The following is a 13659-nucleotide window of genomic DNA, read 5'->3' on the forward strand; positions in this document are numbered from 1 at the left end:
CAGAGCCTGTGTGCGGCTCAGGCAGGCACAGGGCAGGGCTACAGGACCCCTTCCTCCATTCCCCTGCTTTTGGGGAGCACCATGGGGCTGCTGTGTCTCCTCTGCTGCTGGCCCTACAGCGGCACCACTCACAGCTCCCACACTCTGCTTCGCCTTTGAGCTGGGAAATCACTGAATGGTTAATAACACATTTGTTGAATGCATCGGTTGCCCAGAAATGTGCCTTTCTTGTTGCCAGCACGGGCAGCAGGAGGAAGCCTGTGCCTGCGTTTTTGCTGCTAAATGCCCGCCCAGTGTCCTCCTCCCCGCGCGGTGCCACCGCGAGCCTGGTCTCCATCCGAGCTCTGCCCAAGATAGTCGTGCTGCCTGGAAATCCAAAGAGTGGGTGAATGCATTTATTCAGTAATATCAGAGCTGATATTTTGGAAAGTTTTGGAGGTAGAGATCCATCCACTGCCTGAGGTCCCTTGTTTCCTAGGTTTTTAAATCCTGAGATCCAAATTTGCCCTATCTGCCAAAAAAAACGCAGGAGACCAAAAAGCAGGCTCTTGGGGCTCTTTTTGATTCTGTTTCCCAGGAGTTCTTTGCACCCATGTCATTTGTGGTGGGGGTAAAGAGGACCACGCAAATTATTCCACATTATGTTCAGAGTAATGGCAAGTCTTAAAATAGCTCTCAATTAGCAATTGATTGCAATTAATTGGAACAACATAGGCTGACATGATGTTTTCATATCTCTAGAGCATTCATCAGTTCACGAGTCCTAATTTTCAAAAATTCCAAAACTGTGGCTCCCATATTATCACAACCATCTGTCGGCAGTTTATAATGTATATCTTCAAGAAGCAGGAGTGCTGCACACTCTGTCTTTGCTAATTAAAACGGGTTTCCAAAAGGCAGCTCAGGTTCAAATGTAGACTATGAAGGGTTTAACAAAGTAAAGCCTTCAAAGTGGTGGGTTTTACCTGTATGTACGCAAAGGCCTGTGGTTTATATGCATGTCCCCCGTGGTGTTTTGTGCTAGCCCCGAGCCGGGTGCAGCCGTGGCAGCGAGGCAAGCAGAGAGCACCCAGTACTGCTCTGGGTGCTGCCGCTGGCGTTAAGGCTTGGCGACGCCGGTCTCATCCCAAATTCTTTGCATTGGCCCTGAGGAGTCTGCAGTCATCCTCAGGTGGGTACCTCCAAAATTAGGGCTCTGGAAGGGGATGTGTTTTCCGATTACTCAGCCTAGTCCTGTTTTACCTGTGTTGTAATTAAAGGAGGAGTTGAACTTCTTTCATCATTAATATCCCGAGTATGTCGGTGCCAAACGCCTGTGAGGGTTGAACCCGTGACCTGTCCCCATTACTTCGCTGGGGTCCAGCCCGGTCGGTTCAGGTGCTGCCAGGGGATTTCACAGCTTCTGAGCTGCCATGCAATCTAACTTCATTTTCAAGAATTTGAGTATGAATTTAAAGTCACAGAAGGTAAAAGGAAAGATTGTATTAAGATAAAATGTTAAAATAGCGGTAATAAAGATACCGAACAGTCTTAAATTTGAGGAGTTAAGGCTGGACTCGGTGAAGGAAGATGATGTTGGTAGTGGCAGCTATTAATTCTAGGGGCACCAAACTTAAACAAGCTGGAGATGTTTGACAAAGGACAGAAAGAGCAAATACTATTGGCAGAAGAGGACTTTTGCATCATTTTTTCATTTCAATGTAATTTTCCCAGAGGAAGATAAAAAACATAGTCCTGATGGCCAAATATTGTTTTCAATCCCAGTATTTGGAAAGGAAAATACAGAGCATGGAAGCCAGCAGCACTAACCTACCCCATGCTGTACTGGCTCTGCAGCTCTTCCCCCCAGACAGTTCCTTGTACTTTTCCTTTTCAAGCCGACTGCTTGCTAAACTGTTGATGAAAAATACAGGTGAGACTTGAAAGAGTATTGCTTAGGTGTGCTCTTGCTGTGGCCTGGCAAGAAGCTTTACGTTGTGGATGAGAAATAAAAGGCAGAAGCAGATAAATCTGAGTTGCACAAGCCTGAATGATTTCTCCAGCGCTGCCAGAGAAGGGGAGGGTTAAGCAGGCAGTAAGGTTAGGCTGATAAGGAGGTGTTAAAAAGGGGTTGATTTGAAGAGAAACGCTAAAGGTAGCCAGCTGAGCTGACCCTGCTTGCTGGCCAGGACCAGAGCAGCTGCGCTGGATCTCCAGGAAGCCAGAGTGGGGGCTCTGAGAGGAGGCAGAAATGTTCATTGCACAGCCCAGGGGTGCACCAAAGAATAAACTAACCATGGAGGCAGTTTTACTCTGATAAAAAGACTTTGGCTGTGAAATGGAAGGAGTCTTTACAACTTGGGGTATGTCACAACTTTCAGAAACAGCTTGACGACGTTGGTGACCACATGGGACCAAGTCCTCCAAATGCTTTTTCTGCTTCTCGCCATGTTGTTGCTCATATTTTGCACCTTTCCACTCAGAATTTTAACTTAATTGCACATGAATTTGAAAAAAAAAATCCAGAGAAAATTATTTTGTCTCCTTTATAAGCCCTCTGCAATTTTAACATCAGCTCTCATATGTTTTCTCCACCATGTGGGGAACTTTTTTTTTTTTTTTTTTTTCAAACAAACTTTATATTCTTACAGAAGTCCATTTCAAGAACTGAGTGTTTTATGAAAGATCACAGCAGTACTGATAAAATGGCAAAATGCTGGGAGACTCCTGATGAAATTGTACGTGCTGGCTAGGGACTGGCTGAAATTGTCTTGCACAAATGGCAGACTTCCTCAGACAGACGCTGCTGGTTTTTACACTGGTTCAGAAATTTTAGATGGTTAAAAAAAAAAAAAAAAAAAAAAGGAGGGGGAGGGGAGGGCTCAGAAGGAACCAGGTGTCTGCAGAGAGCATCTCAAATCCTGGCGGTGAGCTCAGCCCAGAGCAGAATGGAGAGAGAAGCAAATGGAGGGGATCCTGGGCTGCTGGCACAGCCATGGCAGCACCAGGTATCTGCAGCTGCACCCAGAAGGGTAAAAAATGCTGAAATGGTATTGCCTTGGGTAGTGCCTGGCAGCAGCCGTGCACTCGGCTGAGCCCTGTCCTCCCCCGTCACTTCTGTCTTTGCACACACGGGAGAGTTCAAACCAGTGACGTTACTGTCAAGTCCTTCCCTGGGTTTGTTTGCCTAATGAAATTTTACTCGAGATCCTTGATCCTAAAAGCAAATAAACCTATTGCATGTCCATCCTGCTGCCAGCGCTGGTACCAGAGCCAATTACTTGCATGGCATTTGTCATTGTTCCTAAGCTTTACCTTGGTAATTTTATTTAGACAGGGGCATTTTCTGCTGATAAATCTGGCTAGATTACCAAGTCAGAGTGTATTTATTAAAACACCAATTAGACCTTAGTCTCTCATCAATCACAACACCTTTAATTCATGCATGGATGCAAAAACTGTTTGAGGCGTTGTGCACGCATGAATGAGTGATCTAAATCAAATTGTCACTTCGCCGGCATTACCTTATCTGCAGACCTAGAGGCAATCAATTTTTTATTTACCCAATGAATAATGTGCGATATATTTAAATGCCTCAATGCTTTGTTTTTGTGATGTTGAAAGGTGAACACTTGCTTCACGAGGTTGGAACGAAAGTGAGGGTAGGGGAGAGGGCACAGGCTCCTCGGATGCCCCTCGATGGGACCCTGGTGGGACGGAGGTGGTGGGAGCTGGGCGTGGGGTGGCTCCGTGGCCACGCTGCTGATTTCTGCTCGAGTGGGGTCTGGCTGCTGCGGTGATCCCCAGCTGGAGAGGGTGTGGAGAAGGCAGCAGAAAGTGAGAGCTGAGAGAGTGTGTTCACTATTTTGGAAGGAAAAAAAATATATCGAAATTTCTTGTAGAACAGTAATTTGTAAGAGTCTTGTTCTGAAATATCACAACATTGTGTTTTTTATAAATCTGATGCATTATAAAAGAAAATTAGCTGTATGTAGTGTGATATTAAAATAATTATAATATGGATGTCAAAATGAGAGGAGGTGTTGAAGTGATCTAGCTGAGCGCTTTCCAAGTGCAAATGTCATCAAACTCACCAACTTCTTTTAGAATATTTCTGTTTCAAGAAAACAGCATTTATCTGTGAAGAATTACCTGAAAAGTGTTCATCTGGTTCTCCAGGGATCTGCCAGAGGTTTCCACACGTCCGATTCAGCTCCCTCTGCCTCTCCCAGGGGACTTGGAGAGCCAGGGGTGAAGGTTGGCTCCCAGAGCAGAGCAGGGGATGTCCGACCTGCTGCAGCAGGGGTTTTGGGGCAATTTTAGGCACTTTAGAGTGTTTTTGTGAAATCTCCACTGCTGGAGCATCACGGCTGGTTTTGGGGCTTGCTCAGGGAAAGGGAGGAAGGGCAGTGCTGCCCTGCAGCACCTGAGGTCGCTTTCCCCATAGTCAGCACCAAAAAAATTGAACACCTTTGTGTCTGAGGTGGACTTAAAGGCAGCCAGTGTTAGGGTCCGTGCACCATTTCCAACAACAACAAAACCAAGCAAACCAGCCCTTCCGTTGGTTTTGGTCTGAAGGTCCCATGCTAAGCTTATTTTATGTCATAACTTCTCTCTCCTAAAGGGGTCTTTGCACACCCGCTGTCCCACTTCACAGGATTTCCCATTCCTGCTTGCAGTGTATTTGTCATAAAAGCTGGAGTGGAGAAGGGAAAGCCACTGGCTGATGGTGTGTGTGTCAATTATACATCAGAGGCTTTACTGCTTCTTCAGAAGCTTCTAATAATAATAATTACAACTAGGGTAGTGGAAGAGAAATGTGCTGAGATCAGGGAGAAAGGCAGGAGAGCTGGGCCAGAATTAATTAGCCCCTTTTATCTGAGAATCTCAAAGCATTTAGACATTAATTAATGAAGCCTGTGGTTACATCAGTGCAATGCACGGTCTGGGGGCTCAGTGACTGCCCTGCTTGGCCGTGAGTCCTGTGCAGAATGGTGCTGCTGCAAAATGCAGAGAAATATTATATTTTTACCTCTCTTCTATCCCTGTCATCCTGACACCACCCAAAGCCAGGATGAGGAGACCTGTCCCCCCACAGCATTGTGGCTGGGCAGGTTCACACTGCTGGGACCCAAAATCCCACTCCAAGAAGCAAATAGGCGGGTGCCACGTCCCTTAAGGGTAATCTGGAAAATGTTTGGCAAAACACCTGAAAACCACCCATGCTGTCCTGGCACAGGGGACAATCACTTGTCTTGGTTCTTGTCCTGTGGTGCCTCTCACTTTTTAGCTCATTTCAGGCCGGTGCTCTAGCATCAGTCTGTACACGTTTCCTTTCTCCTGGCTGCTCCAGCACACGCAGAGCCATGTGGAAGGCAGCGCACTGCTCCACTCAGCACACTGCGGTGCAACAAGACAGACGAAGTTTGTCCAGCTTTGGGTGTGCCCAGGTGTGGGGGGCTACCTGGTGGTGACACAGGACAGAGCCTAGAGTCAGGAGCCCTCTGCCACCCATTCCCCTGGCCATGCTCATAGATGTCCTAAAAAGTGACTTTTTTTTTTACTGGCAAACAGTTTTATTTTTTTTCTCCTTTGGTAGGGGGATGGCTGAGCTCTTTTGATAGAAGATTTCCAGGGGGAAGCCAACAGCACTGACTTTTTTTTTTCCTAAATCCTGAGATCTTTTGTGTTTCCCTTTGCCATGTGACCTGCCCGTGCAGTGGCTGACCTGGCTTACTCACTGATGCACATCAGCTTCTTCTTACCTTTGAGCATACAGATAGTGCAGCTATTTGTTGCTTTGATTCATTTCTAAGAGGAGGTACCTCTTAGAAATGAAGGAGGAACAAGATTATTTTCTTGACTGATGTCCTCTATACAAAATCCTTATAATTTGTCTCTTGTTCCCTGCTGAAGTCCATCTCTTCTCTTTCTCTCCCCCCTTTTTTGCTCTCCGTTTGGGTTCAGCAGAAATGTCTTCTGTTTCATTTTGTGCTAATTCTTGGGGAGCACCAAGTCCCTTGGCAGAAGCCAGTGAGCAGGACTGAGTGTGCTGTGCTGCTGGTGACAGGTCTGGAGCCTGCTCGCCACCCCAAGTCCCGGGGCCCTTGCTAATGGCCATGCTGAGGGGTTGATCCTAGCAGACTGCGTTACGACCATACGCACGGTTATCCACAGCTCTGCTCCGCATCTCCATCAGGCTGACCGATCCGTCTCCCTAGCTTTGATGTCAACTACTTGATGTAACACCGAGGGTAATTTAGTTACTTAAAATTATCAAATTGTGTCTTGTGTGTTATGTCTAAAATCTCAAACTTCCCTTCCTTGTCAGAATTTCTCTGTTTTATTTCCTCGCTTCATAGTCTCTGAAACTCTTTTGGCAGAACAAATGCACCCTTCAGTGAGTTCATTTAGCTGGTGAATTCGTTTGACTGATAGCTGGCTTTGGATTTAGGCTCTCAAATTTGTTTTGGCAAGACTGCCTCTGAAATGCCCCGTGTCCCCTGGCTCCTGAGGAGGGGAAATCACTGCTTCGCTGAGCCCGCGCCTGCCCCTACTTTGTCAGAACGTGGCAGGAGCAAAGGCTTTCACAGCCTGGGTCTGGCTAAGGCAAAATTAGGCAAAGGGAATTGGCGAAGCAGGAAACTTGACAGCTATGCCTGCGGTTTGCATTGTACACCTGCAACACGGTGCAGCCCAGCTTGCTTGACTTGTGATCAGATCATTTTAGTTTTAACTAACAGAAGCAACTTACCGGCATAGCAATTACTTTGATCCAGGTTGGCACAGATGCATTTTTCATGTGTTATTGCTTAATACTGGAACATTTCTTTTTTTCTTCCCCTGCAATCTGAAGATAGCCTAATGATTTATTTTTTTTTTTCTCCCTACTTTGTAAGAGCTAAAGGGCAATTCAATTTTCTCCATAGCATTCTTGCTCTCTTTTGGATTTCCTGATGGACTGCTCTAGCTAGCCTGCTATGTTGTGCTGGTGATGAAAATATGAAGGCCTTTTCTGCACAGAATGTAAGCTTTGCCCCTTTGGTAACTAAAGTGCCAGGAGCGGCAAGGGCCGGGCAGCGGGGCTGGCTGCGGTGGTGCTGGTGTGAAGGCTGCTGGTGTGGCCGTTTTGGAGGGCCTTTATCTGCATCTGCAGACTTCCCCACACTTAAAAAGGTGTGAAAATGTATATATGAAGAAGAAATCTGTTTCTAGCACCTGGGCCTGGCCTAGTTTTTGCTGGTTTGCCTCACGAAGAGATGCTTTTCTGCCTCCCAGCTCGCATGCAGCATGCCCACAGTTGCTGAATATTCATTAAGTGAAATTAGCATTTATTAGGCCTTAATTAAGTTATAAAAGGTTTATTCTGCGGTAATGAAGCGTGCACTCCAGAGGTGCCGAATGGCAGCAGGTGGGTCCCTGCCCGTGCCCCATCTCCTCCCCACTGCTGCGGGGGGAGGCGGCGGGGCCGAGCCTGGCGGGGCTGCTGGGCGCGCTGCGGGCCCGAGGGTCCCCGTGGGACTGTGACCAGGAAAGCAAGGCACACTGTGCAGAAATGCCTGCGACTCATGGGTGTGAAAAGAGCTTCCTGGGGAGATGTGGGCAGTGAGACCTCGTCAGGTCTCACGTGGAAGAGCTGCAAGGAGCGTGCCTTGGGCCCACGCGGGGCCAGCCCGGCTGCTTCTGCTTGGCTGCCCGGGCAGCCGGCGTGGGCGAGCGCCCGTCCTGTGCCTTCAGCCTCAGGGGATCCTCGGGACCAGCCCGCAGTGGAAGTGGTGGTGAAGCACCTGGGCTGTTGTAGCCCAGCTTGCAGTGAGGTCTGCCTCTCATTCACACTCACTATTGCCCATGTTTCCTCTTTTCTGAGCCTCAGCGTTGGGTACAACAGCTACTGATTAACCAGACAATGTAATTAGGCGGCTGTAGCGATGTCCTGTGCCACGGCAGCAGCCTGGTGCTTGGTGCCTGGTGTTTGCTGTCCAGGCAGTGTTGATGCTCCAGGTGCAGGCAGGAGATGTGCTCCTCAGCTGGGCGGTGGTGCTCACCAGATGCATCTCCTCCGGGACCCGCTGCTGTCCTTAAGCACATGCAAGCATCAGGGGAAAATGTCTGGCTTTGAGGGAGAGCAGGAGAGGAGACAGCAGCGGGGATGCCGTGCAGAGCCTGGCCGGAGGGAGACAGCTCTGTGCATGAGCAGCAGTGCTCAGTGGGGCCAGGCCCTTGGGAGGGTTTTGCAGGGAACCTTGGCCAAGCTGCCATGTAGCACGGCTGGCAGGCACGTGTCCGAAACACACGCCTCAGGTTTTTACGAAGGCTCGGTGCATAATGCCTTTGTCAAGGCAAAGCAAATTAGAAGTAATTTCAATTTAGCCATTATTGACTTTTTTTTCAGACAACATACAGAACGGGTCTTAAATTTAATTTAGCCACACAGCTCGCAGACTGAAAGACTCCTTCATTGTTGTGGAAGAAGAGCAAGGAACAGCTGGGGAGGAGCTTTCCCCCCGGTTTCTGTAAATTACGTGCATTGTATTCACGGCTACAAAAAAGTTGGAGAAATGGGAGAGCAGGGCAGCTCTGTAACAAGTGCCTCCATGGGCTTGCAGAACCCCTCTCCCCAGGGTCTGTGCGGGGTTTTGGGGGGTGGCAGCAACACTTGCCCCTGTTCCTGGGGTCTCAGGGGGCCAAGGACAGAGCCGCCTCATGGTCCCGGTGCTGTGCATCCCCCCGGCCTGGTCACAGTGCTGTGGCTGCCAGAGAGCTGCCGGCGCTCATGAAAGCAGTGGAGTGCCAGGTGTGCAGGACCGGCCATAGCACCCACATTTCCACCTTATGGGAGAGAGCAGGGCCCGTGTAGCTCGTGGGAAGTTGCTCGGCTACATTATGCTTTTCTTGATCTGGATAATATTACCAATCTGCACGAGCTGGAAATGATAATTACATTTTAGTGGAAAGACGGATGCTTCCAAATGACATTTAAATCCATCATTATCACAGCGGTTTGGTCAGGGAACAGTTTTTATCAATGCCAGCTCTTCCCCTTTGTCGTGGATTATTGCATTCCGGCAAGTCTCCAGCTGAAAAAAAAAAAAAAAATCAAGCCATGTGCTATACGAATCGGGAAATAAATTAAATTCTGTTCAGGGGTTCCCATCACCGATGGATTATGCAAACGAAGGAGTGCTTTTCCCAGAAGCCTCCCATCTCAGGGGGACGAGCCCTCCTGCACGGGCGCCAGCAGCAGCAGCGAGGGCAGGGGCCGGGGGGCTCCGCTGGCCTGATGCCCGCAATACAGGGGCTGCTCCGGTTGCACAGTCCTGCAGGCAAAGGTATTATTGAGCCCCAGTGAAGAAAAGATGTCTGGAGAAGTCAGTGCTGCTATTTTTTTTTATTGCCAGTAATTGAAAAGTAAATTTCCTGCATGCTACTGCCAGGAGGCTGGGGCGGATGCAGGAGCTCCAGGCCCGTGACGGTGGGGCCCCGAGGGCTTTGCTCTGGTCCAGCCGAGCAGCTCCCCGTGGGTGAACGTGGCTGTGGGGAGCAGGGGGAGGAGGCTGGCAGCTTGCAGCAGTCTAACCCCGCTCTCTCTCCGTCTCACAGGTGAGCCATCCCGCTGGTCCTCGTCCCACTGCGACTGCTGCTGCAAGAACGGCAAGGGCGACAAGGAGGGCGAGAGCGGCACGTCCTGCAACGAGCTGTCGACATCCAGCTGTGACAGCCAGTCGGAGGCCAGCTCCCCGCAGGAGACCGTCATCTGCGGCCCCGTCACGCGCCAGCCCAACATACAGACTCTGGACCGGCCGGCCAAGAAGGGCCCGGTGCAGCTGCTGCAGCAGTCCGAGAGCCGGCGGAAGAGCGACCTGCTGCGGACTCTCACCTCGGGCTCCAGGGAGTCCAACTCCAGCAAGAAGAAGGCGGTGAAGGAGAAGCTCTCCATCGAGGAGGAGCTAGAGAAATGCATCCAGGATTTCCTCAAAATCAAAATCCCAGACAGGTTTCCGGAAAGAAAGCATCCCTGGCAATCGGAACTGCTGCGGAAGTACCACCTATAGGCTCTGGGCAGGAAGGCGTGGAGCCTGATTGCCATTACTGCAAGATACTAAGTGATACAAAAATAATTCCCAACAATAATTATTTGTTAGGTCACAAAAAAAAAAAGAAATCCATCTCTATAGTACTGCCTAATTTGCCTATTTCACCTTAACATTTATAGTCATAGGGTTACGATATTTTTCCAGTCGTGGAAGCACAATGACAAATGCTTTTATTTGTAAACTCTGAGTCTTACACAAGCTGAATACCTTAAGGGCACAACAATACCGACAACACAAGATGCTCGTGTGCAGATGCTGCTGGTGCCAGTGGGAACACGCAGGCAGCGGCCGGGCGGTGCGTGGCTGCATGCCTTCTGCATCCCCCTGCCAGCTCGGTGGTTTAGAGGGGTGTGCACTGCTCACAGGAGCAAGCTATGCCGTGGCAGTTTACCTTAAGCACGTGTGTATATATATATGTGCATATATATATATGTGTGTATATATATCTCTGTGTATATATATATGTATATATATATATCAATATATATTGCTTAAAGATTTTCTGGCTCTCTCCTTGTAACTGCACTTTCTCAGAAAAGAGCATTTTTTTAGCAGCTGTAGATGTTCCAGTTCTTCTTCAGGTCTTTGAGGGTTGAATAGTAAAGAAACCCCAGGAGAAACCCCATCACACTGCCTCTCACTCTTTTTTTTCCCCTTCTCTGAGACACTGTAAATGCATTTCAGTGGAGACCAGGGACAAGTGTGTGGGTCTTTGTTGCCATCAGCAAAATATTCCATTTGTTTCTGGTGAGCTCATTCCATCTGCGTCCTCCCCACGCCTCTTGTTGTGCTCCTCCAGGCTTTCTGGTGACAGCAGGCTCAACCTGTAATGCTTCCAGCGGAAAGACAGAGAAACGTTTCCAGGCGGAGCGAGGGCAGGTGGAGCAGCAGCGCGGTGAGGATGGCGGGTCTCTGCCTGCCTGCCAGGCACGTTTGCCAGTGGTGCCTGGCTCGAGCCGGCAGGATGAGCAGACGCTCGGTCCCATCCAGCACAGAAGCAAATACAAGAAATTATCAGCCTAACAAGATACGTTTAATGCTTTGACTGGCAGGGAATCAATTGCTAGAGGACAGGAGCAGCGCTGTTGCAGCTACGTGCATTTCAAGAGAAAATTGAAAATCAAGAAGGACGTAGCCATATTCCGTGACAAAGGTGCTGTCTGCATGCAGGTCCTGTTCACAGCCCATGGCATGAGGCAGCAACCATGCTGAGCATGCCCTGGGGCCCACAGGAAGGTGGGAGCCCACGGAAGGGCTGTGGGTGCACATCGGTAGCCAGCAGCAGGGGCTGGGGAGCAGAGAGCCCTGAGACCGGGGTCTGAGCTCCGTGGGGAGCCCAGGGTGCTGGGGCCGGCCGGGGGGCTGCAGAAGAGCGAACTGCTCCAGATAACTGGCGTTGGCTGGGAACGAGCTGCTAGAGTACTTGAGAGAAATTATTCATTTTCTAAAGGCAGGAAAGGAAGGATACATATATATGGGAACAGATAGTGCTGGTAACAAACCACTGGTTCTGACTTATTTAGCATCCTCCAGGTTCCAGAGCTCTTGAATTTCAGACTGCTGTGGGAGATGATGTCAAGTGTGCACAAATTATTTCTGCTGATCTTAATGCAGTTTCAGTAAGGTGGTTCTTTTGTGCTCGTAAGGCTCTGTTGTTCCCACACAACAGGCGAGGGAGTCTTTGTTTTGCCAGATGAGTCCTAAGGTCCGCATGAGCACAGCTTCATAGCCATCGCTTGGCTGTAGATGTCAAGCAGGAGTTTATGGTGAGGATGCAAATTTTACCAGCAAACAAGGAAGCAATACGTGTCCAGAGCGATCCTTAAGCACAAGCTGGCTGCAAGGAGGGGAACAAAACCTCCCAGCAATACATCTCCAAGTCACTGGAGAGCACAGTTTGGAGGTGGCAGTTTGGCATCATCTCTGCTGTGGTTTTTACCAAGATTTTACATGTGAGATGCTCGTATCTGCCTCCTCTTAGCAGTGTGTTGGTTTATAACATTTCCCCCCTGCCCTGGCACCAAGGCACAGTTTTGACAGAACTGGGGAGCAAATGGGGCTCTCCCACAGGATTTGCAGTCATGTGTGCAGTTCAGGGTGGATCATACAGCTGAAACCTTGCAGCTTCCCTCACTCCAGGACATTCCCTGGCTCCTTTTCACATCATAAGTATTTGGGCTATAAAATACAAGTGACAGGGTGAAAGAATGGTGCTGGGTGTGCGTGTGTGCGCGCCTTCCCAGAGTGATGCTGGGGGTCTACAGGGCTGCGGGATGATTAATAACTGTGGAAAAATTAGACCCAATGAAATACACCCAAATGGGCTTGATTTATGTGACCTTCATGTCTTCAGTTTTAGATGAAATGGTTATTACTCTCCAGCGCTACAGAAATAAAGGTCTTAAACCTCAGTAACCATGGGCAGCCCAGCCCGCAAGGAAGCACAGAGCTGTGTCACCGGTTGGATGGGTGTGCGAGGAGCGGGGGTGCCCAGGCACACGCGGGTGCACACGTGTGGGTGTGCTGTGTGTGTCCCTACACATCTGTGTTTCTGCAGGGCTCTAACCCCGCTGTAACTTACATTGTGGTATTGCACAGGGTAGTTTAGCACTGGGGGTTGTGCTTCGTGGCTTTTTGTTTCAGGCTGACTGGCAAGCTCACCCGAGCCCTTGTGCAGGTGGCAGGAGCTGTCTGCCCACCCTGGATGGGAGTTGGGCGACACGTGGGATGCTGCACAGCATCCGCTCCTGCTGCCCGCCTTTGTCCCAGATGTCCCCTTCCTGTCCCCCTGCCTCAGCTGCTCTTCCAGAGCCAGGCTTTGGGCACGTCCCTGTGCACCATCACCAGCCGCAGGGTCCCCCAGGGCGTGGAGCATTACTTGGGAAGTACTCTTCCTGAAAATAACGTCATACATACGTACACATGCATATACACACAGATACAAACATATACACAGATATACAGCTAGAGAGATTTGTACATGCACCTTGGGAGGCAAGGCATGAATTCATGCCTCGGAGGCAAGGTTCGTTCTGCGCCCACAGGAGCTGGCACTGCTCACCGATCGTGGGGGCGGGAGGTACCTGCAGCAGGGGTACCGAGCAGCTTGCTCTGCCCCTCACCAGCTTGGCAGTGAGATGTGGTCACTGCTCGGCCCCAGGGCACCGTCCTCCCGCTGGGCTCCTCCTGGGGTCTGCACAGGCGGGTGGCCACGGGCAGGATGCGGCCCTGCTCCCACTCGTGGCTGAGCCAAGGCGATGAGGGCGAGACAGGAGGTGGAGGTGATGCAGTGGGGAAATGGGACGGGAATAACAAAATTTTCTAAAACGTAGCTGGATTTTGACTCTAAAAATATTTGGCTCAATTCTAATTTGTTTCAGTGAAAGAACCTCTGCCAATCCGTAGGACATTGTTGGTCACTTACTGGTAGCAAGCCAAAATGACACTCAGTTAACAGAGGACTTTATTCTTTCTCAAATATCTGGGGAGCAAACTGGTATTTGAGCTACTTTCCATGCATAACTAAGACCAAATATGAGTTCTGTTGAAATTAAATTGAAAACATACATTGACTTCAGTGGGACTG

The 13659-nt window shown here is 49.6% G+C and overlaps 1 protein-coding gene across 1 annotated transcript in view; it reads left to right on the forward strand.

Moving 5' to 3' along the window:
- Nucleotides 1-10279, forward strand: part of KCTD16 (potassium channel tetramerization domain containing 16) — a 56624-nt gene extending 46345 nt beyond the window's left edge. The window contains exon 3 of the mRNA XM_082771590.1: nucleotides 9580-10279. Coding sequence (XP_082627716.1) covers nucleotides 9580-10031 — 452 coding nt within the window. The 3' untranslated portion in view covers nucleotides 10032-10279. The remainder of the gene's footprint in view (nucleotides 1-9579) is intronic.
- The last annotated feature ends 3380 nt before the right edge of the window (nucleotides 10280-13659 follow it).

Source organism: Aythya marila (assembly GCF_965140915.1).
Source record: "Aythya marila genome assembly, chromosome: 14".
In the NCBI taxonomy this organism is placed as follows: Eukaryota; Metazoa; Chordata; class Aves; order Anseriformes; family Anatidae; genus Aythya; species Aythya marila.